Raw genomic sequence first — 23,362 nt, 5'->3', positions numbered from 1 at the left:
CCTTCCTCCCTTCCTTCCTATCTTCCTTCCATCCTTCCTTCCTCCCTTCCTTCCTTCCATCCTTCCTTCCTTCCTTCCTTCCTTCCTCCCTTCCTTCCTTCCTTCCTTCCTTCCTTCCTTCCTTCCTTCCCCTCCCTCCTCCCTTCCCTTCCTTCCTTCCTTCCTCCCTTCCTTCCTTCTTCCTCCCTTTCTTCCAACCCTCCCTCCCAAAAATAGAAATCAGGAGAGATGCCAGAATGCTTGAACCCACTGCCAACTGTCTCAGTGGACATTTATAAAAATACTTCATACAAGAAATCTGAGTGTGGTTTCAAATGTGCACGGAACATTCTGCTTTCCACACAGTTATCCATAAATTTAGGAAGATTCCAAAATTATACAGCACATTCTCCGATTACAGTGAAATGATATTCGCACTAATAACAGAAAGACCTTTAGAAAATCCCCGAACTTGGAGAAATCATGAAACATACTTCTAAGTACCTCACGGATCAAAGAACAATGATGAAGGGAATTCAAAGAATTTTTTGAGCTAAATGAAAATAAAAGCATAATATATCAAATATTGTCAGAGATAATAAAAGCGGTACTCTAGTGGAAAGTGTATAGCACTGAATACATATGTTATAAATGAAAAATTGGTCTCAATTAAATGATCTCAGCTTTTACCTTGAGAAACTAAAAAAAACCAGATTATGGCTGGGGCATGGCTCAGTGGAAAAGCAATACCTTGCACATGTTAAGTCATGGGCTTAAAAGGAAGGAAGGGAGGGAGGAAGGGAGGGAGGAAGGGAGGGAGGAAAGGAATGAGGAACAGAGGGAGAAAGGAAGGGAGGGGGAGGGAGGGGGAGGGAGGGGAAGGGAGGGAGGGAGGGAGGGAGGGAGGGAGGGAGGGAGGGAGGGAGGGAGGGAGGGAGGGAGGGAGGGGTGAATTGGTCACTGGGCATGACTTAGATCATCGGTGAGGATGAGCAGATCCGTTAGGAGCAAGCCCACGGGTGGTATACAGCAGGCACTTCCTCAATGGACCCGTCCTTGATCCACGTTCCTTAAGCTCTCCAGACTCAAGTTTCCTCTTTGCAGTGATAGGAATCCTCATCATCCTTACCCAATGGGGATTGCGAGTCTCCAACAAAATGGAGAATGTCAGGGTCCTGGCAAGAGAACTTGGCAGATGTGTCCTTCTTGTGTCCTGGATACAGCGACCAGGGCTGGGCTTGCTCCTGGGAGGTGGCAGCGACCCTGCGGACTGTCCTGGCGAGGCCGCGGGCAGCAGCCGGCTGTCTGGTTCCTGCTGCATCTTTGCAGAAGCTACACCGGCAGCCCTCCCTGAGCTTGGCATCGCACCGGATGAGGTGGGCCTTGCCCAGTGGACACAGGCAATGCCTTGTTCTCTCGGGGCTCATCGCCAAGGCTTCCCCCTCTCGGGTGGATAGAATATGCTGTACCTGCTGTGTTTAAGTGATGGGCAACCGATTCGGGGTGAAGGTGACAGACATCCAGTGAGGGGCTGTGTGCGGGAGTCAGAGGTGACTCCTGTCAGCCCGAGAGGAGGAGGAGACGCTACCTACAGCCACCAGAGTACCACCAGGATTGGCCCCTGAGCACAGAACCAGGAGTAGCCTCTGAGCACCACCCTGTGTGGCCATCAAATCCTAAAGAGTTGGCAGAAAGATGTTCGCACTACACGACAAATCCAGTAGTTCACTCAAGAAACGGGTGCCATCTAATGCTTTCTGGACTGCTGTTTCTCTTTGGTTGGTTGGTTGGTTGGCTGGCTGGCTGGCTGGCTGGCTGGCTGGCTGGCTGGTTGGCTGGTTGGTTGGTTGGTTGGTTGGTTGGTTGGTTGGTTGGTTGGTTGGTTGGTTGGTTGGTTCATTGATTGGTTGGCTGGCTGGTTGGCTGGTTGGTTGGTTGGTTGGTTGGTTGGCTGGTTGGCTGGCTGGTTGGTCTGTCGGTCGGTTAGTCGGTCGGTCGGTCCATCGGTTAGTTGGTTGGTTGGTTGGTTGGTTGGCTGGCTGGTTTGTCGGTCGGTTGGTTGGTTGGTTGGTTGGTTGGTTGGCTGGTTGGCTGCTTGGTTGGCTGGTTGGCTGGTTGGCTGGTTGGTTGGTTGACTGGTTGGCTGGTTGGCTGGCTGGCTGGCTGGCTGGCTGTCTGTCTGTCTGTCTGGCTGGCTGGCTGGTTGGCTGGTTGGCTGGTTGGTTGGTTGGTTGGTTGGTTGGTTGGTTGCGGGGGCCACACCCAGCAATGCTCAGGTCTTAACTCCTGATTCTGTGCACAGGGATCACTCAAGGCAGGGCTCAGGGGTCTATGTGCTAGGGATCAAACCATGCATCTATTTAAAACAATCTTCTTTTATGGAAGTATAAGAGTTTCAGTAGCATTGAAGCTGTTACTTTGCAGTTGCAGAGTACCATATCCATCCAACTACCAGTAACTCTGGATCTCCCTACCTTTATTCCATGGTCCCTTTCCCAAATCCCTGATGCCTCAGTTCCCAGTTCCCCTGAGTGAGATCACTTGGGTATTTACCTTTTATTTTCTGACTCACTTCAGGCAGCATGACACTCTCGAGTTCCATTCAAGTTGCTGAAAACTGCAAAATTTTCATCTTTTTCATGGCTGTGTAGTAATCCATTATGCATTTAGACCACTGTTTCTTTATCCACTCACCTGGTGTTGGACAGTTGGGTTATTTACAGATCTTAGATATTGTAAATAGTGCTGCAGTGATTATAGGTGTACATACACCAAAGAGGTGTTATTTTTTTCCAGATAAATGCTTTTGTGTTCTTGGGGCAGATGCCCAGGACTGAGCTGGCAAGGTCATATGGAAGTTCTGCTTGTTTGTCTGTTTGGGGGCCACACCTGGTAGTATACTACCAGAGGTCGCTCCTAGCAGTGTTTAAGGGACTATATGGGATGTCCGGAGTTGAACCCAGGTCATCTGCTTGCAAGGCAAATGCCCTACCCGTTCCACTCTCACTCTGGCCCCTTGAGTTCTGTTTGTAAGGTTTCGAGAAGTCTCTGAACCATTTTGCCAGAGAGGCTTAAAAAAATAGAAGAGAGTTTGAAGACAAACGCCCCAGCCTTCTTGTGTGGTCCAGATGAGGAAACTGAGGCCCAGGCAGGACCGACTCACTCGGAGTCTTTGGAGCACCAGTGGAGTCTAACGCAGAAGCCAGGACCTCACAGGTCTCCATCCATGACATCACATTGGTACCCCCCGAAAAAGCTCCTCGGGGGCTTCAGGGATCAGACTGAGGCAGATGAGCTGTGATTCTGTGATGACCCAGCACAGCACCCGGGGGCCTCAGACCAGGTCTGGCCAGTCCAGTGCATGACTGCAAGTGCTCAAGTCCCCGAGGTCTGGGGCATGAGCTCCCAGGAGCTGGGTGGGGGTGTGGACAATGCCCGAGAGGGGGTATCTGAGTGTCCCGCCCTCAGCAGCACACAGGAGTCAGGACCTAGGAGGTGAAGGTCAGACACAGGCTAGATGGGTTTGCGTTTCACTCTTCACCAAAGCACTGACTTGCTGTGGGACCTCGGCCAGGTCACGCACCCTCCCTGAGCCCAGTGCACAGTGGAGCTGACGGAGTCTGTTTCAGGGGGATGGGGGCGATGCTTGCACAGAGGCACACAGAGACTGTATGTGACCTGCCTCCAGGGGAACCGCTGACCCTTGGAAGCTGTCTATGGGGATTGTTTGTTCTTGTTTTGATTTTTTTTTTTAAATCAGGGAGCTGTTTTGTGGCTGTTTCTGTAAATGGGGAGGGGAGGGGATTGTCCACAGGCTCTGTCTGCCCACCCCCTCCCCATCAATCTGGAAGTGCCTGCTTGCTTTCTTTCCTTCTTTCTTTCTTTCCTTCTTTCTTTCTTTCTTTCTTTCTTTCTTTCTTTCTTTCTTTCTTTCTTTCTTTCTTTCTTTCTTTCCTTCTTCCTTCCTTTCTTTTTCTTTTTCTTCCTTTTTTCCTCCCTTCCTCTTTCTTTCTTCTTTCTTTCTTTCTTTCTTTCTTTCTTTCTTTCTTTCTTTCTTCTTTCTTTCTTTCTTTCTTTCTTTTTTTCTTGCTTGCTTTCTGTCTGTCTCTCTGTCTTTCTTTCTGTCTGTGTCTTTCTGTCTGTTTCCTTCCTTCCTTCCTTCCTTCCTTCCTTCCTTCCTTCCTTCCTTCCTTCCTTCCTTCCTTCCTTCCTTCCTTCCTTCCTTCCTTCCTTTTTTTTCTTTTTTGGGTCACACCTGTCTATGCACAGTGGTCACTCCTGGCTCTGCACTCAGGAATTACCCTGGGAGTGTTCAGGGGACCATATGGGATGCTGGGATTCAAACCTGGGTCGGCAGCATGCAAGGCAAATGCCCTACCCGCTGTGCTATCACTCCAGCACCTCTTTTTCTTTCTGTCTGTTCTTTCTTTCTTTCTTTCTTTCTTTCTTTCTTTCTTTCTTTCTTTCTTTCTTTCTTTCTTTCTTTCTTTCTTTCTTTCTTTCTTTCTTTCTTGCTTTCTTTCTTTCTTGCTTGCTTGCTTGCTTGCTTTCTGTCTGTCTCTCTGTCTGTCTTTCTTTCTGTCTGTCTTTCTATCTGTTTTCCTTCCTTCCTTCCTTCCTTCTTTCCTTCCTTCCTTCCTTCCTTCCTTCCTTCCTTCCTTCCTTCCTTCCTTCCTTCCTTCTTTTTTTCCTTTCATTTTTTCTTTTTTCTCTTTCTTCATGCCTGTTTTCTTTTCCTGTTTTCTCCTGGGTGGCCTGGCTCCTCTCTTCACGATCCGGGCAGCCTTGACAGGTCCTGAGCGTGTGCTCCTGGAGAGGTGGTTGCTAAGGGATGCCGGGCACCTGTGAGTGCTCAGTGCTTCCCTTTGATCCCCTCATTTCCTTCCCGCTCCCCTCTCCTTTCCCACCCACAGGTTCTGGGACAACCCGAAGGAATCGGAATTGACAGAGCTGATGGCTACTCCAGAGGGGACCGTGGCCTCTGCTGCCGAGAGATGTGGCCGGGGACAGAAGGGGAGCAGGGCTCGCCCGGAGCTCCCGGACAACCCGGAGTTGAAGGACCCCGAGGTGCTGGCCATGCTGAAGAAGGCGCAGGAATTCTTCCAGACCTGTGACGCCGAGAGCAAAGGCTTCATCGCCAGGACGGACATGCAGGTACAGGAGCCCTGCGCCCCCGCTACCCTCCCCCGCCAGCGGTCAGGCTACCTGGCATGCCAGATGGTGCCAGTTCCTAGTCTGGGGTCCTGCACGTGGCAGGGACACCCAGAACAGGAAAGGCGAAATCAACTTCGCCCTGGTGGTGTTATCAGCCCAGACTTCTGGGGGCTCCCCGTCTCCCCACCCTCTTTCCTGGTCCTCACTTCCTGCCGGGCTCAGGCTCCTGGGAAATGGGAAGAACCCCGAGGAGCCTGGAGTCGGGTGTGGAGAAGCAGCCACCCACGACGGCTTCACAGCCGAGTTCTGAGACGCCTCGGGGACAGGAACGGCGGCAGGTGCAGGGACAGGGGGGAGCATTGCTCAGGGCCCTCTCTCTGCTCTGTCACCCTCCTGCTGCATGCCCAGAGGGAACGCAGCAGAGACGCAGGGGCCCCCGCGCGAATGCAGACCCCACGCTCTCTGCCGTAGGTATAGAATGAGATCTGGGAGGTTTGCTGGGTCGTGAACCCCACGCGTGTTCGCTGTGCTGGACGCAGAAGCAGCCGCAGGGGCTGGAGAGACGGTGCGGGGCAGGGAGGGCGAGTGCCTTGCGCGTGGCAGGCCTGGGCTCGACCCCTGGCAGCCCCTATGCTCACTCCCGAGCCCCACCAAGAGTAATTCCCTGAGCACAGAGCCAGGAGTAAGCCTGGAGCACTGCTGGGCGTGGCCCCAAAGCAAAAATAAACAAACAAAAAAAACCAGTCATGAGCCCCATAGGTTTAGAATGAGAAATGAGTTTTAAATTGTTGTTGTTGTTGTTGTTGTGTGCGTGTGTTTGGTCTTTTTGGGTCACCCCTGGTGATGTTCAGAGGTTACTCCTGGCTCTGTACTCAGGAATTACTCCTAGCCAGTGTGCAGGGGACCATATGGGATGCCGGGGATCGAACCTAGGTTTGCTGCATGCAAAGCGAACGCCCAACCCGCTGTCTTATAGCTTTATAAAATTTGTGAATTTTATAAGTTAATTATAAAAAAAGATAAATGTCACTGTATCACTGTCATCCCGTTGCTCATCGATTTGCTCGAGCGAGCACCAGTAACGTCGCCATGGTGAGACATGTTGTTACAGTTTTTGGCATATTGAATATGCCACAGGGAGCTGCCAGGCTCTGCTGTGCGGACGGGATACTCTCGGTAGCTGGCCAGGCTCAAAATAAATACGAAGAGAAATGAGAGGGGCTAAAGGGGTAGCCCAGGGGCTGAAGCCGTGCTCACAGTTGAGCCCAGCACTGTGTATGGTCTCCCCAGCAATGAGCCCTGAGCAGAGAGGCAAGAGTAAGTCCTGGGCCCTACCGGATGTGCCCCTCCCCAAAGTAAGAGCAGTGTTGGTGCAATGAAACTGTTTCTGTACTGCTCTTCAAACCCCGGAACAGTACCCTCCTGCTTGCTTGTCGCTTTGTCTCTTTGCTTGCTTGCTTGTTGCCGTCTCTCTGCTAGCTTGTTGCTCTTTTTTTTTTTTTTTAATTTTTATTAAATCACCATGTGGAAAGTTACAAAGTTCTCAGGTTTATATGTCAGTTATACAATATTCAAACACCCATCCCTTCACCAGTGCCCAATTCCACCACCAGAAACCCCAGTTTACCCCCCGCCCCCACCCCCTACCCCCTACTGTATAACTAATGAATTTCACTTCATTTTTTCTTTACCTTGATTACATTCCATAATTCAACACAAAACTCACTATAGTTGACATAACTCTCTCTCTCTCTCTTTTTTTCTCTTTTTCCTTTTCCATTTTTTTTTTTTTAATTTTTCCCCCTCATCCCCCTTCCTGCGCCTCATAGTATGGTGTACTCCACGCCACGTTGGCCAGCGTGGGGCTTTTGCTTAGCTCATAGTCCAGAGGTGGCTGTTACATTAAGAACCTTCAATATTTCAACAAAAACTTACTGTTATTATTTGGAGTTTCCCCCCCAAGTCTGACCTGTTCCAATGGAACCCTTTCACATTGATGACAATTATAAATGTTAAGTCGCGCGGACGCGGCAGCGTCCGCGCGGTTTTGGATTTCTGTATAAAGTCCTGGGAAAATTCTGCCAGAAACCAATTCCTAAAGCTGTCTCTGGTTCCCGCTTGTTCCACATCCACCGGCTCTGCAGGGGCATGGGCGCCCGGGCCGAAAACCCGGCCGGCCGGAGCCGAGCACGGGTCCGACTAGGGCTGGCTCTGTATCCTGCGGCTGTTTCAAGTTCAAAGCACACATTTTTTTTTTTTTTTTCCGCGCCACCAAGTTCGTACCTTCTCAACGGACCCACAAAATGTCGGAAACCACGCCTTCTCCCGGAGGGGAGAGAGACCAAGAAGGAAGGTTCTTTCCTCCGTTAGCCGGCGTGGGGCAAAGGCTTAATTCACAGTCTCCATACATGGGTGCAGGCACTTGCTGGAACCCCAATTCCTAAAGCTGTCTCTGGTTCCCGCTTGTTCCACATTAGCTTGTTGCTCTTACAAGCTCATGTTCTCTTCTGAACATGAATTCCTTCCCTTCTCCCCCTACCCCCTTGCATCTTTCTAAGTTAGTTTTGTTCACGACAAATCATCTTGCTTCACTGTATCACTGTCGCACTGTCCTCCCGTTGCTCATGGATTTGCTCGAGCGGGCACCAGTAACGTCTCCATGGTGAGACATGTTGTTACAGTTTTTGGCATATTGAATGCGCCACGGGGAGCTTGCCAGGCTCTGCTGTGAGGACGGGATACTCTCGGTAGCTTGCCGGGCTCTCCGAGAGGGATGGGGGAATCGAACCCAGGTTGGCTGTGTGCAAGGCATATGCCCTGCCTGTTGTGCTATAGCTCCAGTCTATTTCTGAACACAAATTTCAACTTTCTAACCTTTTCATGTCACCAAATATCCATCAGCTCTGGATTTATCTTTCAGCCATTCGTTTGGAAGACATGCCACTTTATAGTTTGATAGTGAGCTTGCAGTTGTTTCAAGGTTTGAACGTACCTCGTCACTGCACCCTCACCACAGCCAAAGTGCCCAATACCCCCCCATCTTCCTCTGTCGCTTCTAATGTGCCTCTTTCAACCCCCCAACCTCCCTCCCGCCCCGCCTGCCACTCAGTTTCGCAATCCAAGGTCAAAGAGCTGAAGGGCATGGGCTGAAGTGAACTAAGCTGGAGAGAGCCGTGCTATTGCTCCAACCCTGGATCCGGTTTGAAGTACAAAGGGACTGCACTCTCACCACGGCTAAATTTTTTTTTAATTAATGTAGGAGTACTGCTATTTGTTCAGCAATTGATTAAGCTGACTGAATTGGGCATGAACTCCACATTACTTATTTTTTTATTTTATTGTATCACCATGAGATAGTTACAAAGCTTTCATGTTTGAGATTCAGCCGTACAGTGATGGAACACCCATCCCTCCACCAGGGCACATTCTCCACCACCGATGTCCCCGGTATCCGCCCCCCGCCCCCCACATCCCAGTCCTCACCCTGCCTTTATGGCAGATAATTTCCCCAATACTCTCTCTCAATTTGGGGCATTATGTTTTGCTCAAATTTCCCCACCCCCCATTCAAGCCTACCTGCCAGGGGCAGGCGCTAGATTAATTTATTTTCCATAGCTCATTTTGAATATCATGAGAGCTCGTGTGGCCACAATTGTAAATGTAAATTTCTAGATTTTAAATTGAATACATTCAATATTTCAATAGAGAACTCACTATTCTGGTCTGGAATTTTCCCCCCAACAATCAGGCCTGCTGAAAAGCCATCGCTGAATCATTTCTTTTCATTGCTGAGAATGATGACTCTCTGAGCTCGCGCGGCCCGGAGCTGCCGCACGCAAAACGGACCCTCTGCTCCTAAAGACTATGATCCGAGAGGTCTTCTAACCCATTTTGGCACCCAGAGAGGCTTCTTGCAGAAATGCATCTAGACTGTGAGCTGTGCTACAAGCCCTTGCTGCCAGGGAGGGATGTTCCCTCTCCGCCCTGTGTCTCTGTGTGGTACCAGCTCTTCTTGCTGTGCAGCCAGCACCACGAGCCATCTCATGCCTCTTTCCATCTTACTGGCTGATATCTGGACCCTTAAGATAGTTCTCCATGGCCCCCTTCAGCTTCATCAACTTCAGGCGTTGATTTCCAGCCTCTCTGATGGGAAAGTGGGGCCCTTGCCAGGCCTTGCAGGCTGTCTCCGTGGTGGACCGAGTCATCGTGTCCCTCTCTGCTTGCTCACTCTGCCTAGTTAAACCTGTACCCCGTGCTCAGAAAACCACAGCAGAGTAGGCTGGGTTATTTTTTTCTTTTTGGGTCACACCCAGCGATGCTCAGGGATGACTCCTGGCTCTGCACTCAGGAATCCCTCCTGGCAGTGCTAGGGGGACCCTATGGGATGCCGGGGATCGAACCTGGGTCGGCCACATGCAAGGCACACACCCTCCCCGCTGTGCCATCACTCCAACCCCAAGTTGTTTGTTTTTATTTTTTAAAGTGCTTTGTTGGCTGAGGAGAATAGTCCTATTAGAGATCACAATGGTTAAAGACAAGAAGGTTTTCAAGGGAGACCCATGAGGAAGGTTCTAGAGTCTTGCCTAGTCGAGTTGGCAAAGAAGACTCAAACACTCTCAGGGCTAGTTTTCCAGCACACGGAAGAGTTAGTCAGCACTGCCAGCTGGTTAGAAGGCAGCTCCTGCCTCGAAGCAGGCTGGGGGGAGGAGGAGGAAAGAAGGGCGTGGATTCCATCCTCTAGCACTGTAGCACTGTCGTAGCACTGTCGTCCTGTTGTTCATCGATTTGCTCGAGTGGACACCAGTAACGTCTCCATTGTGAGACTTGTTACTGTTTTTAGCATATCCAATACACCACGGGGAGCTTGCCAGGCTCTGCCGTGTGGGCGGGATACTCTCTGTAGCTTGCCGGGCTCTCTAAGAGGGACAGAGGAATTGAACCCGGGTTGTCCGCGTGCAAGACTAATGCCCTACCTGCCGTGCTATTGCTCCAGCCTGGATTCATCCTAGGTAGGATTTCTGTGGTTGAAAGTGTTGCTAGATTCAGGGCTGGAGCCCGAGGTGGGGCATGGGATAGTTTTTCCTGGCTCCTGCCATCAGGAGAAAGGTGCCCTCTTTTGCGGGGGGGTAGGCGGGGTGATTTGAGTGAAAAGGGAGGGTGCACAGTGAGGGTTCACCATCCTGGTCTATCAGACGGGGGCACCTTAGACCAGGGGAGGGAGGATTCGCCAGGGCAAGGACTGTGCCCGGCTGGTCCGAGAACTCGGACCTACCTGCAAAGTCACCAAAGCTGATGATGCTGCTTGGGTGCGAGACTCTGTCCTCCACCCCCATCCTACTTCCTGGGGCCTGCCTGGTCTAGGGGCCAGTGACACATCCGAGATTCCCTGAGCTGCTAAACAGAAGCACATCCTGCGCCTCTGCCCACACTGGCACTGCCTCTCCTGCCCAACAGCATCCGGCCTTATTCATATTTAATGTAGCTCTCCGAAACGGCATCTCCGTCCTCCTCTCGCCCCACTTCCTGCCGGGCATCCCAGGCTCCCTGCAAAGCCAGGACCTGCCAAATGAAACTCAGCGGCTTCCCTCGGAGAAGATCTGCATTCAGAGCCAACTCCACCTCCCTGCAAGACGAGCCCTGCACACCGGCCGGCTCTGGCCCGGCCTTTGGACGGCTGCTTGGCATGTACCCGCCGTCCAGGGCCCCAGGCTGACTGTCACTCACGCCCACACCAGGCCACTTGGTACCCAGTGGGAACTGGAGGGAGGCAGAAGGTCAGCCTGGGTGGAATGAACTTCCCTGGGGAGCCCTGACTTAGTCATGTGACTTTGGCCATGCTGCCTGGCCTTGTCCAGACTCACTGTGCCATGAGCCGGAGGGGCAGGACAGCAGGGAAGGTGTTTGACTTGCACAGGACTGACCTGGGCTCAGTCTCCCCCAGGCATGATCTCTAAGCACTGGGCCAGGAGTAAACCCTGTGAACCCGAGCACGGATGTGACCCCTGCAAAAACAGAAAACAAACAAACAAAAAAAACACCAAAACCCAAAAAACAAAAAAACAAAAGACAAAACCCCAAAGGCCCGAGGGAAGGGCTAGAGCACAGCAGGGAGGGCGTTTGCCTTGCAGGCAGCCAGCCTGGGTTCGATTCCCAGCATCCCATAGGGTCCTCCGAGCACCGCCAGGAGTAATTCCTCAGTGCATGAGCCAGGAGGAACCTCTGTGCATCGCCGGGTATGACCCAAAAATTAAAAAAAAAAAAAAATAGGGACCAAGGGAAGCCATAGCGGCACTGGGTAGTTCCTCCCCTTCTGTCCTTGAATGTGGTTTCGATCTTTCCAGGAGTCACGCCCAGCATGGCCTTAACACCGGACCCTCTTCCCGCCATCTTGTCCAAATATTCTTCATCAGTGGAGTGGGGCAGCCCCAGCCCAGAGGGCCGTGGCCATCAGGCCTCCCCTCGCTGCTTCTCAGGAGGAAACCCTGAAATGTGTGTCCGCAGAAAGTGCCCGATGAAGCAGGTGTCAGTCTTCTGCCCGAGCTCATCAGCACGCAGGGAGAGCCGAGACGCCTCTGGGGAGCAGGGGAGATCCACGCCCTTCTTTCCTACTCCTCCCCCCCCCCCCGCCCCGTCCCCCCCACTGCCCTGGTCGGCCACTCATAGCCCCGGGTCCTGGGCCTCCAACCCACTCAACTACTGATCCAAACACTCAGATTGCTTTTTTTTTTTTAACTTTGCTTTTTGGGTCAAGTATATCTATATGGTAAACTCAACCAGAGAGATAGTGTCGCAGGGAAGGCACGTGTCTCACATGGGGTCTCTCCAGGTCTACCCTTGGTGCCACAAACGGTCCCCCAAACATCTCTGGGAGTGAACCCTGGAACGGAGAGCCAGGAGTCACCTCCAAGGACCACACTGGCCATGGCCCAACCCTTCTGAAAACTGTCCCTGTTAATGGATTGATAAACATATGCCTATTTATGGGACTGGAGCGATAGCACAGTGGGGAGGGTGTTTGCCTTGCACGTGGCCGAGCCGGGTTCGATTCCCAGCATCCCATAGGGTCCTCCGAGCACCACCAGGAGTAATTCCTCAGTGCATAAGCAGGAGTAACCCCTGTGCATTGCCGGGTGTGACCCCCAAAAAGAAGAAAAAAACATATGCCTGTTTATGCATTTGTAAGGCGTGCAGTGCTCTACCACGATAAACCGAATCAGGTTGGCACCTTCCATGCCCGTATGCAGTGGGGGTTGGTTACAGAGAATGGGACAAGCACACAAGGAGACAACCATGCATGAACTGTCCAGGCCTCAGGGCGAGCTCAGAGACTGGCCATTTCTTTAGTCTGTATCGCTCCCCTGCTATGGCTGCTCACACACGAGCCATCATTTAAGTTGACGGGGACGTTAAGGATGGCCAGGAAGCACATCAAATTTTAATGGGTACACGAAGAGCAGAGGCGAGAACGCCTCCCAGAGCCAGCCAGCAGGCGCCCCTGAATTCCAGAGTAAAGTGGTGACAATCTCCCGCTCTGTTCCTGCCCTCAACAGTTCCTCGACCTTAAACTGTTTTATTCTATTATTTTCCTGGGTGCGATTTTTGCTTGCCCAATTATCTCTTCTTTCCCTGGCCTCATTTTTGCTTGCCTGGATTATGACTCATGCTGGTTCCCCCCCCCCCGCCCCACCCAGGGGACTATCTCAACCTCAGGTCTTGGGTTAGGGGGACAGTTTCCCACCATAAGTCACTTCACTGTCACTGTCACTGTCCTCCCGTTGCTCATCAATTTGCTCGAGCGGGTACCAGTAATGTCTCCATGGTGAGACTTGTTCTTACTGTGTTTGGCATATCGAATATGCCACGGGGAGCTTGCCAGGCTCTGCCATGTGGGCGGGATACTCTCGGTAGCTTGCCGGGCTCTCCGAGAGGGGCGGAGGAATTGAACAAGGGTCGACTGCGTGCAAGGCGAATGCCCTACGGCTGTGTTATCGCTCCAGCCCTAACTCACTTATTTTTTAAATTTTTGCTTTTTGGGTCAGACCCAGCGATGCTCAAGGGTTCCTCCTGGCTCTGCACTCAGGAATGGCTCCTGGCGGTGCTCGGGGGACCCTATGGAATGTTGGGAATCGAACTCGGGTCGGCCGCGTGCCAGGCAAACGCCCTCCCCGCTGCGCTATTGCTCCAGCCCCCAGCCACCTCGCTCTTGAGCAGGCCCCCTCGGATGCCAGATGTTCTTCATAATCAAAGGGTGGTCCCAGAGCCTGTCTCTAGAGAGGTGCTTCATGAAACGGGTGTGATTGGGGGGGTGGGGCCGCTCTGCAGGGCCAGGGCAAGCCCTGCCCACCCGTGCCCGCCGCTGACGGCCAGTGTGGCGGGTGCTGTTCGCAGAGGCTGCACCAGGAGTTGCCCCTCAGCCTGGCGGAGCTGGAGGACGTATTTGACGCCCTGGATGCTGATGGCAACGGCTTCCTCACCCCAGACGAGTTCACCAGCGGGTTTAGTAAGTACTCCCGGGTGCTGGGACCCCAGGGGGCTGCTCTATCTGCCATGAAGTAGGTGTTCACAAGCTCTCCTACCTACCCCGCTGCTGCCTCTCATCTTGCGTGCTCAGCCCCCTTTTCTCATGCTCCTTCAGCTGCCTCCCGGTCCTGTTTTCTCTGTGCCCTGCGGCCACCCACTGCCACAAGGCTCGGTAGCAACAGGGGACAGAGCCTTGGCTCCGGAGGGCTCTGAAATGGGGTGAGCCTGGCCCCCCCAGTTTGCCAAATCGAGGACTGGACGGTCACCGGAGAGGGCTGGGACAGACTCGTCATTCTCTCTGTCCCCGAGAGTGAGCAAAGAGAAAATCAGCCCAGAGCGGCACCCTCAGATCAGACCTCGAGCAGATACCGAGCAGAGCCACAGTTCAGTGGGTCGGGCTCTTGCCTTTCCTGCTGCTGACCCTCTTCAATTCTAGGCACTCCATAGGGTCCCCTGACCCCTGCCAGGGGTCACCCCTGCGCACGGAGCCAGAAGTCAGGCGTAGCCCAAAAACCAACCAAACAAGTTGAAAAAGACTGGGATGAGGGACAAAGGCCAAAGGAGAAGTGAGAGAGGATAAGATACATTTGTGGGGCCACAGGGAGAGTACAGTGGTTAAGGCACTTGCCTTGCACACAGCCGTCCCGGGTCATTCTCCAGCCCCATGGTTGGTCTCCAGGATCCTGGAAGAGAATCAGGAGGAAGCCCTGAGTCCTGCTGGAAGTAGTCGAAAGGTTGTTGTTTTTTTTTTTAAATACACCGATAAAGGCCCAGTCTTTTTCTTTTTTTCTTTTTGGGCCACACCTGGCAATGCTCAGGGGTTACTCCTGGCTCTGCACTCAGGAATTACTCCTGGCAGTGCTTGGGGGACCATATGGGATGTTGGGAATAAAACCTGGGTTGGCTGCGTGCAAGGCAAATGCCCTACCCGCTGTGCTCTCGCTCCAGCCCCAGTAAGGCCCAGTCTTTTTTTTTTTTTTAATTTTTTATTAGAGAATCACTGTGATGTACAGCTACAAACTTATGAACTTTGGTGTTTGCATTTCACTCACACAGTGATCGTTTACCCATCCCTCCACCAGTGCCCATTCTCCTCCACCAATGATCCCAGTATCCCTCTCCCCACCCCCACCCCACCCTGCCTCTGCGGCAGGGCATTCCCTTTGGTTATCTCTCCTTTTGGGTGCTGTAGTTTGCAATAGAGGTACTGAGTGGCCATCATGTTCGGTCTATAGTCTACTTTCAGCTCGCATCTTCCAACCCGAATGAGTGCCTCCCGACATCCTCTCCTTGGTGTTCCCTTCTCTGTCTCAGCTGCCTTTTCCTCCAGCATGTGAGGCCAGTTTCCAAGCAGTGGGGCAGACCTCCTGGTCAGTAAGGCCCAGTCTTGACCTTGCTTTCGGTCAGTGCACACCACCTACCCCCGACTTCTCTAACCGAATCCCACTGACGTGGGAAAGAAACCAGACCCAGAGCAGGGGGCTCCCAGGATAGATCTGCACGGGGGTGGGAGTTGGGGGTGGGAGTTGAGGGGCCCCTTTTCCTTCTCTCCGAGGAGAGAGGGTGACAGGGGCTGGGCAAGACAGGAGCTTCCCGGCGAGACCCACGGCCTTCCTCCTGGGCGCTGACCCCCCCCCTCCCGCCCTCCACCCAGGTCGATTCTTCTTCGGCCAGAACCAGCCGCGTGCGGACGAGGGCGGCCCAGGGAGACAGGTGGTCCCGCTGCAGGAGGAGAAGGTATACCAGGCGGCAAGGGGAAGAGGAGCTGGGCCAGGCGGACGGAGACGAGGAGACGCAGTTTCAAACACTCCTGGGCAGACTCGGAGCCGAGAAGGTTCTGGAAGAGTAAGTGGGGGACGGGTGGCAGCGCCCAGCCCTGGGAGGACAGTCTCTGGGTCCACCCTTCTGGCCACTCGGCCCACCCTGACTGGGGCGGGTCGGCGGGCCATGGGCTAAGGCGGTTCCCGCATCGTTGGCCCCGGAGGAACTGCAGGCAGCAGGGAACTGCACTCCGGAAGGCTGAGAGAGGCTGCTCAGACTCAGCCCTGCTCGGGACCCCCCACAACGACCCCAGCGCGGTGCTAGGGGCCCTCTCCTCAGTGACAGGGCTGGAACCCAGGCATCCAGCCCGCTCTGCTCCCCTCGCCCCCCGCCCCGGCCCAGCGCTGCCCCGGCCTTCCCTCCTTGCCAGCGCTCCTCTCCCCTGCCCGGCCGTGCCCACCCAGCTCCCGGGGGCTCAGCAGAGGCCGGGCCAGCCTGGAGGGGAGCTACTGAAGGCCCCTCGCCCGCCACCAGTGTCTGGCATGCCCGCCCTCACGGCACCCACCCTGGGCCCCCAGCCCTGCGCACACCCACACACACCCCAGGCAGAACACCCCGGGGGGTTCATCCACAAATCTCCAAAGTCTCCAAGTCCAGCCAAAGCTGGTGAGGAAAGTGGCAGCGGGGAGAGTGGTTCCTTCCTTCCTTCCTTCCTTCCTTCCTTCCTTCCTTCCTTCCTTCCTTCCTTCCTTCCTTCCTTCCTTCCTTCCTTCCTTCCTTCCTTCCTTCCTTCCTTCCTTTCTTCCTTTCTTCATCCTCCCTCCTCCCTCCCTCCCTTCCTTCCTCCCTTCCTTCCTCCCTCCCTCCCTCCCTTCCTCCCTTTCTTCCTCCTTCCCTCCCTCCCTTCCTTCCTTCCTTCCTTCCTTCCTTCCTTCCTTCCTTTCTTCATCCTCCCTCCTCCCTCCCTCCCTCTCCTTCCTTCCTCCCTTCCTTCCTCCCTCCCTCCCTCCCTTCCTCCCTTTCTTCCTCCTTCCCTCCCTCCCTCCTTCCTTCCTTCCTTCCTTCCTTCCTTCCTTCCTTCCTTCCTTCCTTCCTTCCTTCCTTCTCTCCTTCCTTCCTTCCTTCCTCCCTACTTCCCTGTTCCTTCCTTCCTTCCTCTGTTCCTCCCCCGTTCCTTCCTTCCTTCCTTCCTTCCTTCCTTCCTTCCTTCCTTCCTTCCTTCCTTCCTTCCTTCCTTCCTTCCTTCCTTCCTCCCTCTCTCACTTTTCTCTCCCTCCTCCTTTCTTTCTTTCTTTCTTTCTTTCTTTCTTTCTTTCTTTCTTTCTTTCTTCTTTCTTTCTTCTTCCTTCCTTCCTTCCTTCCTTCCTTCTTCTTTCTTTCTTTCTTTCTTTCTTTCTTTCTTTCTTTCTTTCTTTCTTTCTTTCTTTCTTTCTTTCCTTCCTTCCTTCCTTATTCCTCTGCTTTTTTGACCACACTCAGTGGTATTCAAGACTTACTTCTGGCTCAGTGCTCATGAATCACCTCTAGCAGGCTTGGGGAACCATATGGGCCTCCAGGGATTGAACTTGGGTCAGCCCTGTGCAGGGCAGGTGCCCAGCCTGCTTCACTGTTGCTCTGACCTGAACAGTAATTTCCTTCTGCCAGCCCAGCCGTGGGGTCGTCTGCGCACAGCTGCCATCCCCAAGGACTTTCAGCTGAAGTCTGATGCTACCATCTCCCTCTGTTTTGGGCTAAAACGTACTTTGGAATAGGACCAGAGCAACAGCCCAGTGGCCCGGGGCTTGCTTGCATGTGGCAGGCCCCCAGTTCAATCCCCCACACCACATATGATTCCCTCAGCCCCGTCAGGAATGACCCCGGAGCACAGAGCCAGGAGTAAGTCCGGAACACAGCTGGGTGTGGGTCAGAACCAGAAAAGAGTAAAAAGATGAGTAAAGAAGAGAAAAACAAGTGGGGCCGTGTAGCAAGCAGACCCCTGGTCCGGAACACCCCGGAACACCTTCTCTCCCGCTTTCCCTGTCGCCTTTCCTTTTGGGTCCGGGGCTGGGGATGTGTTTTCCTGGGCCAGGGGGTGGGGGGTATGGCCTCATGATCAGAGTGACAGGGCCTGAGCCTGTGGAGGATGACAGGAAGTGAGACGGGGGTGGGTGGAGCACGAGGGAAGAGTCCGCCAGGTGGCGGCTGAGGCAGAGCAGGTCAGAGTCACAAAAGGCTGATGAAAGTCTGGGCCCAGGTGGAGGAGGGTCACTGGGGGCCCGGGCCAGCACCCAGGGACAGACTGTAATGGAAGGAGCTGTGGGGAGGCCCAGGGCAGGTGTGGAGCTGCAGAGCAGGTGGGTGGGAGGCGAGTGGAGGCCCTGACTCAGTTTCCCCACAGCGCAGTGACCTCCCACCAGAGGTCCTGGGGCGTCTACTCCAGGAGGAGGGGTCTGTGTGGGCCCTGGGCAGAAGCAGAGTGCAATAACAGAGAGGGGTGCCTCCTCCCCACAGCCCCGTATTTGAGGGCAACCTCCTTCCTGCCAGACTGTCCTGTCCCATCAGATGTTGCCAGATGTCACTCTGAGGACCCATGTCAAACACACACAGGGAAACCGAGGCAGCCGTGAGAACTTGGGGGGGGGGCGTCTTCTACCATCTCCCTCACCGCAGTGGGAGTGCGTTGTTCCAGAAACAGGGGATGGGCCCATTGGTCTCCCAGCACCCTCTCTGCCCCTGTGTTCCTGTCCCCCGTGTGTGGTCCAGATGTGGTCGACTGGACCTCTGGAACCCCAGCTCTTCCGGGTGATCTCATCGGCCATGTGATCTGGAAGCTAATGGGGACTTTTTGCATCAAGGGTGGACAGGCCTGTCCTTTCTCCAGAAGTCTGGGCTGTGCTAAGGTGACTGTGACTCAGTGGTTCCAGAAGCTGTCACCAAGGGGTGGGTGAGTCTGGAAATCTCACTGGGGGCTCCAGTCCCATCGGTCTGCTGCCCGGCCTCAACAGGAGCAGGCGCCAGCGGGCGTGAGCGGAGAGATTAGATAAGGAGGAGCTTGGTCCTATGACACGCTTACTTCATGCAGGGGTGACCGGCCATGGGGAGGGGAGGCCATCAGGCGTCTCCTTGGTTCCTTGGTGCCAGCTCTGTTGTTCCTGCCCAGTCATGTGGACAGCCACTGTGTGTGGGAAAGTGGATCTCATTCTGGGAAGTGGGGGATGTTCTCTCCCCTTCTCTTTTTTCCAGATTACCTCATGTTACACAGTTGGGTATTAGATTTTCCATGGATAGCAAACACTCACTTGATGAATAGATGGTTGGTTTTGGATCAAGACTGGGTAGACGGATTGAAGGATGGGATGGGATGGGATGGGATGGGATGGGATGAGTGGAGGCGATGTGTAGGATGGATGGGTGGGTAGGTAGGTAGATAAGATGGCTTGGGAGGTTAAGTAGATGGTTTAGGATGAATGCAGTTTAGGATGGTTTGAGATGGGGGAAAGGATGGACGGATGGGTGGTTGAACGGATGGGATATTTCATATGGGTGGGTAGAAGATTAGTGGGTAGAATGGAATAGTTTAAGATTGCTGGATGGTTTGGGGTAGAAGAACGAATGGGTGGATGGGTGGATAGAGGGGATAGTTTGGGATAGACGGGTGAATGTTTTGGGATGGGTTGATGGATGAATGGATGGATGGATGGATGGATGGGTAGATAGATGGGTAGATGGATGGATGGATGGATGGATGGGTGGATGGGTGATGGATGAGTGGGTGGATGGGTAGATGAATGGGTGGGTGGGTGGATGGGTGGATGAATGGATGGATGGATGGATGGATGGATGGATGGATGGATGGATGGATGGGTGATGGATGGGTGGGTGGATGGGTGGATTAATGGATGGATGGATGGATGGATGGGTGGATGGATGATGGATGAGTGGGTGGATGGGTAGATGGATGGGTGTGTGGGTGGATGAATGGATGGATGGATAGATGGATGAATGGATAGGTGGATGGATGGTTGGATGGGTAGCTGGATAGATGAGTGGATGGATGGATGAATGAATTAATAGTTTGGAACAAATGGGTGGATAGATGGGATAGTTGGGCTGGATAGTTCGGGGTGGATGAGTGAATGAATGGACAAGTTGGCAGACATGTGGATGGGACGAAGCAAAGGGAGGATGGAGTAGGGGAGGGGTGGTGATCAAACCAATGCTCAGATACATAATCCATGGAGGCTACTGCTCTGAAGCCTCCACTCAGTTCCACGGTCCCTCACACGCCACCGTCAGACATCCCTGGGGAGCAGTCTCTCCAGCCTGGCGCTGTTCCACACGCACAGAGAGTTTCCTTCTTTATCCATTTCCTTCTCTTTTTTTGCTTTTTGGGTCACACCTGGCAATGCACAGGGGTCACTCCTGGCTCTGCACTCAGGAATTACCCCTGGCGGTGCTCAGGGGACCCTATGGGATGCTGGGAATGGAACCCGGGTCAGCCGCGTGCAAGGCAAACGCCCTCCCCGCTGTGCTATTGCTCCAGCCCCTCCATTTCCTTCTTTAGCCCCCAGTTGGGGCTGCCCCCTGTCAGGGCGGCGGGAGCATGTGAGGGGTGTGCAGTGGAGGGCTCTCTGCCTGCGCAGGGGTGAGTTTCTCCAGGAGGAAGCCACAGGCCTTGGAGTGCGCCTCCTCCCGCCACGCCCCCTTTCCCCGTCAGCGTGTCCCTGCGAGTTGCCGATGGCCTGCGGCCTGTTTCTGCGCCTGTCGCCCCGAGTTCCTGTCTCCCTGCCCACCCCTGTCCGTCCTGATTTTCTCTCTGCCTCTCCAGGTCCACACAGGCCACTCAGACCTGCCCCTTCCCTTCGCTCTGCCTGTCTGTCACTCCCGGCGCCCCCGGGCCCCTGGGGGACGCTGCTCTCGCCACAGCCCCCGAGAGTTGCTTCCCGCTGTCCGTCAGACCGCCCCTCCCCCCCTCTCTGCTGCCAGCACTGTCCTCCCGGGCTGGCCGCGTTTCTCCTTCTCCCTCCTCGCACCCCGTCTCCACCGTCCCCTCCCTCCTCCTCCTGGTCCCCTGCCGCTGTGCATCCTCAGCCCTGACGCCGCCTCAGCATCTGTGCTGGTCCCCAAGCCGCCCACGGGGGGACCCAAGGGCCCCCAGCCCCTGACCCCGAGGCCCCTTTTGCTCCTGCAGCGAGAGCGACGTGAAGCAGCTGTGGCTGCAGCTGAGGAAGGACGAGCCCCACCTCCTGTCCAGCTTTGAGGACGTCCTGGCCCGAATCTTCACACAGCTCCAAGAAGCCCAGGACGAGAAGACAGAGCTGGAGTCCGCCCTGAAAAAGTGGGTAACCCGCCGCGTCTCAGCCGCGCCCCCGTGCGCAGGGCACAACCGCAGCCCGCAGTGGGCTCCCGGCTCGGTCATGTCTGGGACACCCCCCACGATAGAGCTGCCAGAGTGATGTCGTGGTGATGCAAAGGCCCTGTGGTGCAAGGCTGGACCGTTGAGAGCTGCATGGGCCCCGTGGGGGCTCAGAACCCCGCTGGGACCAGCCCCAGGCCTGGGGCATGTGGTGTCAGGAAGCAAACTCGGGGCTCACATGTTCAGGGCACATGCTATGTCTCTGGATTTATCTCCCCAACCCCATAAGCAGACACTTCACCCTCACGGGCATGGACTGGGCACTCACCATAGCTCCACGCTGTTCTAGACTCTCTTTGTCTTGGTTGTTGTTGTTGGGAGGGCTCACCTGGTGGTGCTCAGTGCTTATTCCTGGCTCTGAGCTCAAAGATCACTCATGGCCGTTCTTGGGGGAACTCTGGGGTGCCGAGAATCCAACCCAGGCCAGCTGCATGCAAGCCAAGTGCCTTTCCCTGGTATTATCTCGCTGGCCCTGTCACTGTCACTGTCACTGTCGTCCCGTTGCTCACCGATTTGCTCGAGCAGACATCAGTCACGCCTCCATTGTGAGTCTTGTTGTTACTGTGTTTGGCATATCGAATATGCCACAGGGAGCTTGCCAGGCTCTGCCGTGCGGGCGGGATACTCTCGGTAGCTGGCCGGGCTCTCCGAGAGGGACAGAGGAATTGAACTCGGGTTGGCCGCATACAAGGCGAACGCCCTGCCCGCTGTGCTATCGCTCCCTACTATTCTTTAGGAACATTGACTCAACCAGCCAGTTTCTCATTTGCTGCATGGCGGGGGGTGGTGGGGAGGGGGTAGCAGGGGAGCAGGCCACACCCGGCAGTGCTCAGGGCTTCCTCCTGGCTCTGTGCTCAGGGATCACTCCTGGCAGGGTTCAAGGAACCCCAGGTGGCATCAACCATATATTGATGGTATCAACAGGGTTGATGGTATCAACCAGGGATCAAACCAAAGTCAGCCTCAAGCCAGGCAAACATTTACCCGCTGGGCTATCTCTCCGGCCTCTCATTGGCTGCCTCTCACGGGCGAGGAAGTGCGAGGGTCAGGAACAAGTCCGGGGACCCCCGAGCTGGCGGGGTTCAGAGTGACACCACCAGGAGCCCCCCAAAATAAACCCCTTTCCCCAGCTGGGGCTCTGGGCGGGGAGACCCCCATGCTGGACCACCCCCCGTCTTGTCTCCATCACTTTGGACCGACCCAGTCCCTCTCAACACACCCCTTCCACCACCCTCCCCCCTCTCTCTCTCCCTCTCTCTCCCTCTCTCTCTGTCCCTTCCTCCTGGTTTCTACCCTGAGAGGGTGGAACCAGGCAAACGGACTCCCCCCACTCCCCCCCAGGTCCCTGAAGCTGGACCCGAGCCAGCAGGCACATGTGTGTCACAAATGCACCCCTGCACCCCGAAGGCACCCCAGGAGAATGCATGGTCGGGGGCGGGGGAGGGGCTCCTGCCAGCCAGCCTGGCCTCACAGCAGGACCCTGAGTTGGCAGGTTCCGAGGAAGACCCCCGTGTCCTCAGGCTGGGTTTGGGGGGCTCAGAGGCATGGACCGCCTGTCCGTCCCTCGCCTCTGCCACCCGCTCCTGTCTCCGCTGGGCAACTCACACGTTGTATGGGAGCAGCAAGGGTTACGGCGTGGGCCCCGGGCCTGCCACGGAAGCTTCTGGACCGTGCTTCCTGCTGCCCTGCCCCAAGAGACCCTCTCAGTGTCCACTGGACGCTCCCAGAGAGAGCCTGGAGTGAGTGAGACAGGACGGCCAGGGGCTCCCCGGGCCACTCGCTGGTCACATGGCCCGTTCTTGCCATCTTGTGCCACCCCGATCATTTGATGTCTACGAGGTCTCCCCCGGGTCTGCAGAAATGAACCTGCAGGAGCAAGTTGCAGCGAGAAGTCTGTGTGGGACCCCCGTTTAGCTACTAGGGGGTGAGGAACCTTCTCAGAGGTGGCTCCCGAAGAAGAAAGGAAGGGTGTGAGTTGCGGGAGCAAGGGTGTGCGCTGACAGCTTCTGTGTTGCAGCCAGCTAGCCCAGAGTCAGACACACCCCAGGGTGAACCTGGACGCAGCCATTCGCGAGCTGTGGGACTCAGACCCAGTGGCCTAACCTCTCTGATTCTCTCCACCGCCCTGTCCATAAGAACTGGCCGGTCACAGGACCAATCTCCTGGCATGATGTGGACAGGCCTTCGAAGCAGGGCCAGCGTGGAAGTACTGGGTGTGTGTCAGCATCTTCTTTTATCTCAAACACAAGTCTCTGTCTCCGAGGGACAGAAGTGCAGGGTTCGAGGGGCTGGAGTAATAGCATAGACGCAGCCAACCTGGGTTCAAATCCAGCATCCCATATGTTCCCCTGAGCACCACCAGGAGTAATTCCTGAGTGCAGAGCCAGGAGTAACCCCTGTGCATTGCCAGGTATGACCCAAAAAGAAAAAAAAAAGTGCAGGGTTCAAGCTTGGATCGAAGCAGACGACCTGGTCTCGTCTCGCTGCTTGCCGGGCAGTCCCAAGACCAGCAGTGTGGCCAAGCAGTGCTCAGGAGTCCCCGAGGACCACTCC

At 54.7% G+C, this 23,362-nt stretch overlaps 1 protein-coding gene across 1 annotated transcript in view; it reads left to right on the top strand.

Moving 5' to 3' along the window:
* Positions 1-23,362, top strand: part of CRACR2A (calcium release activated channel regulator 2A) — a 152,069-nt gene that overhangs the window by 61,634 nt on the left and 67,073 nt on the right. The window contains 5 exon segments of the mRNA XM_055144165.1: positions 4,893-5,133; positions 13,522-13,633; positions 15,308-15,402; positions 15,404-15,498; positions 20,585-20,731. Of these exon segments, the coding sequence (XP_055000140.1) occupies positions 4,933-5,133; positions 13,522-13,633; positions 15,308-15,402; positions 15,404-15,498; positions 20,585-20,731 (650 nt within the window). The 5' untranslated portion in view covers positions 4,893-4,932.

Source organism: Sorex araneus, chromosome 6 (assembly GCF_027595985.1).
Source record: "Sorex araneus isolate mSorAra2 chromosome 6, mSorAra2.pri, whole genome shotgun sequence".
Lineage (NCBI taxonomy): Eukaryota > Metazoa > Chordata > Mammalia > Eulipotyphla > Soricidae > Sorex > Sorex araneus.
Note: the sequence above shows the minus strand (reverse complement) of the source record. Positions and strands in the feature narration are given on the sequence as shown.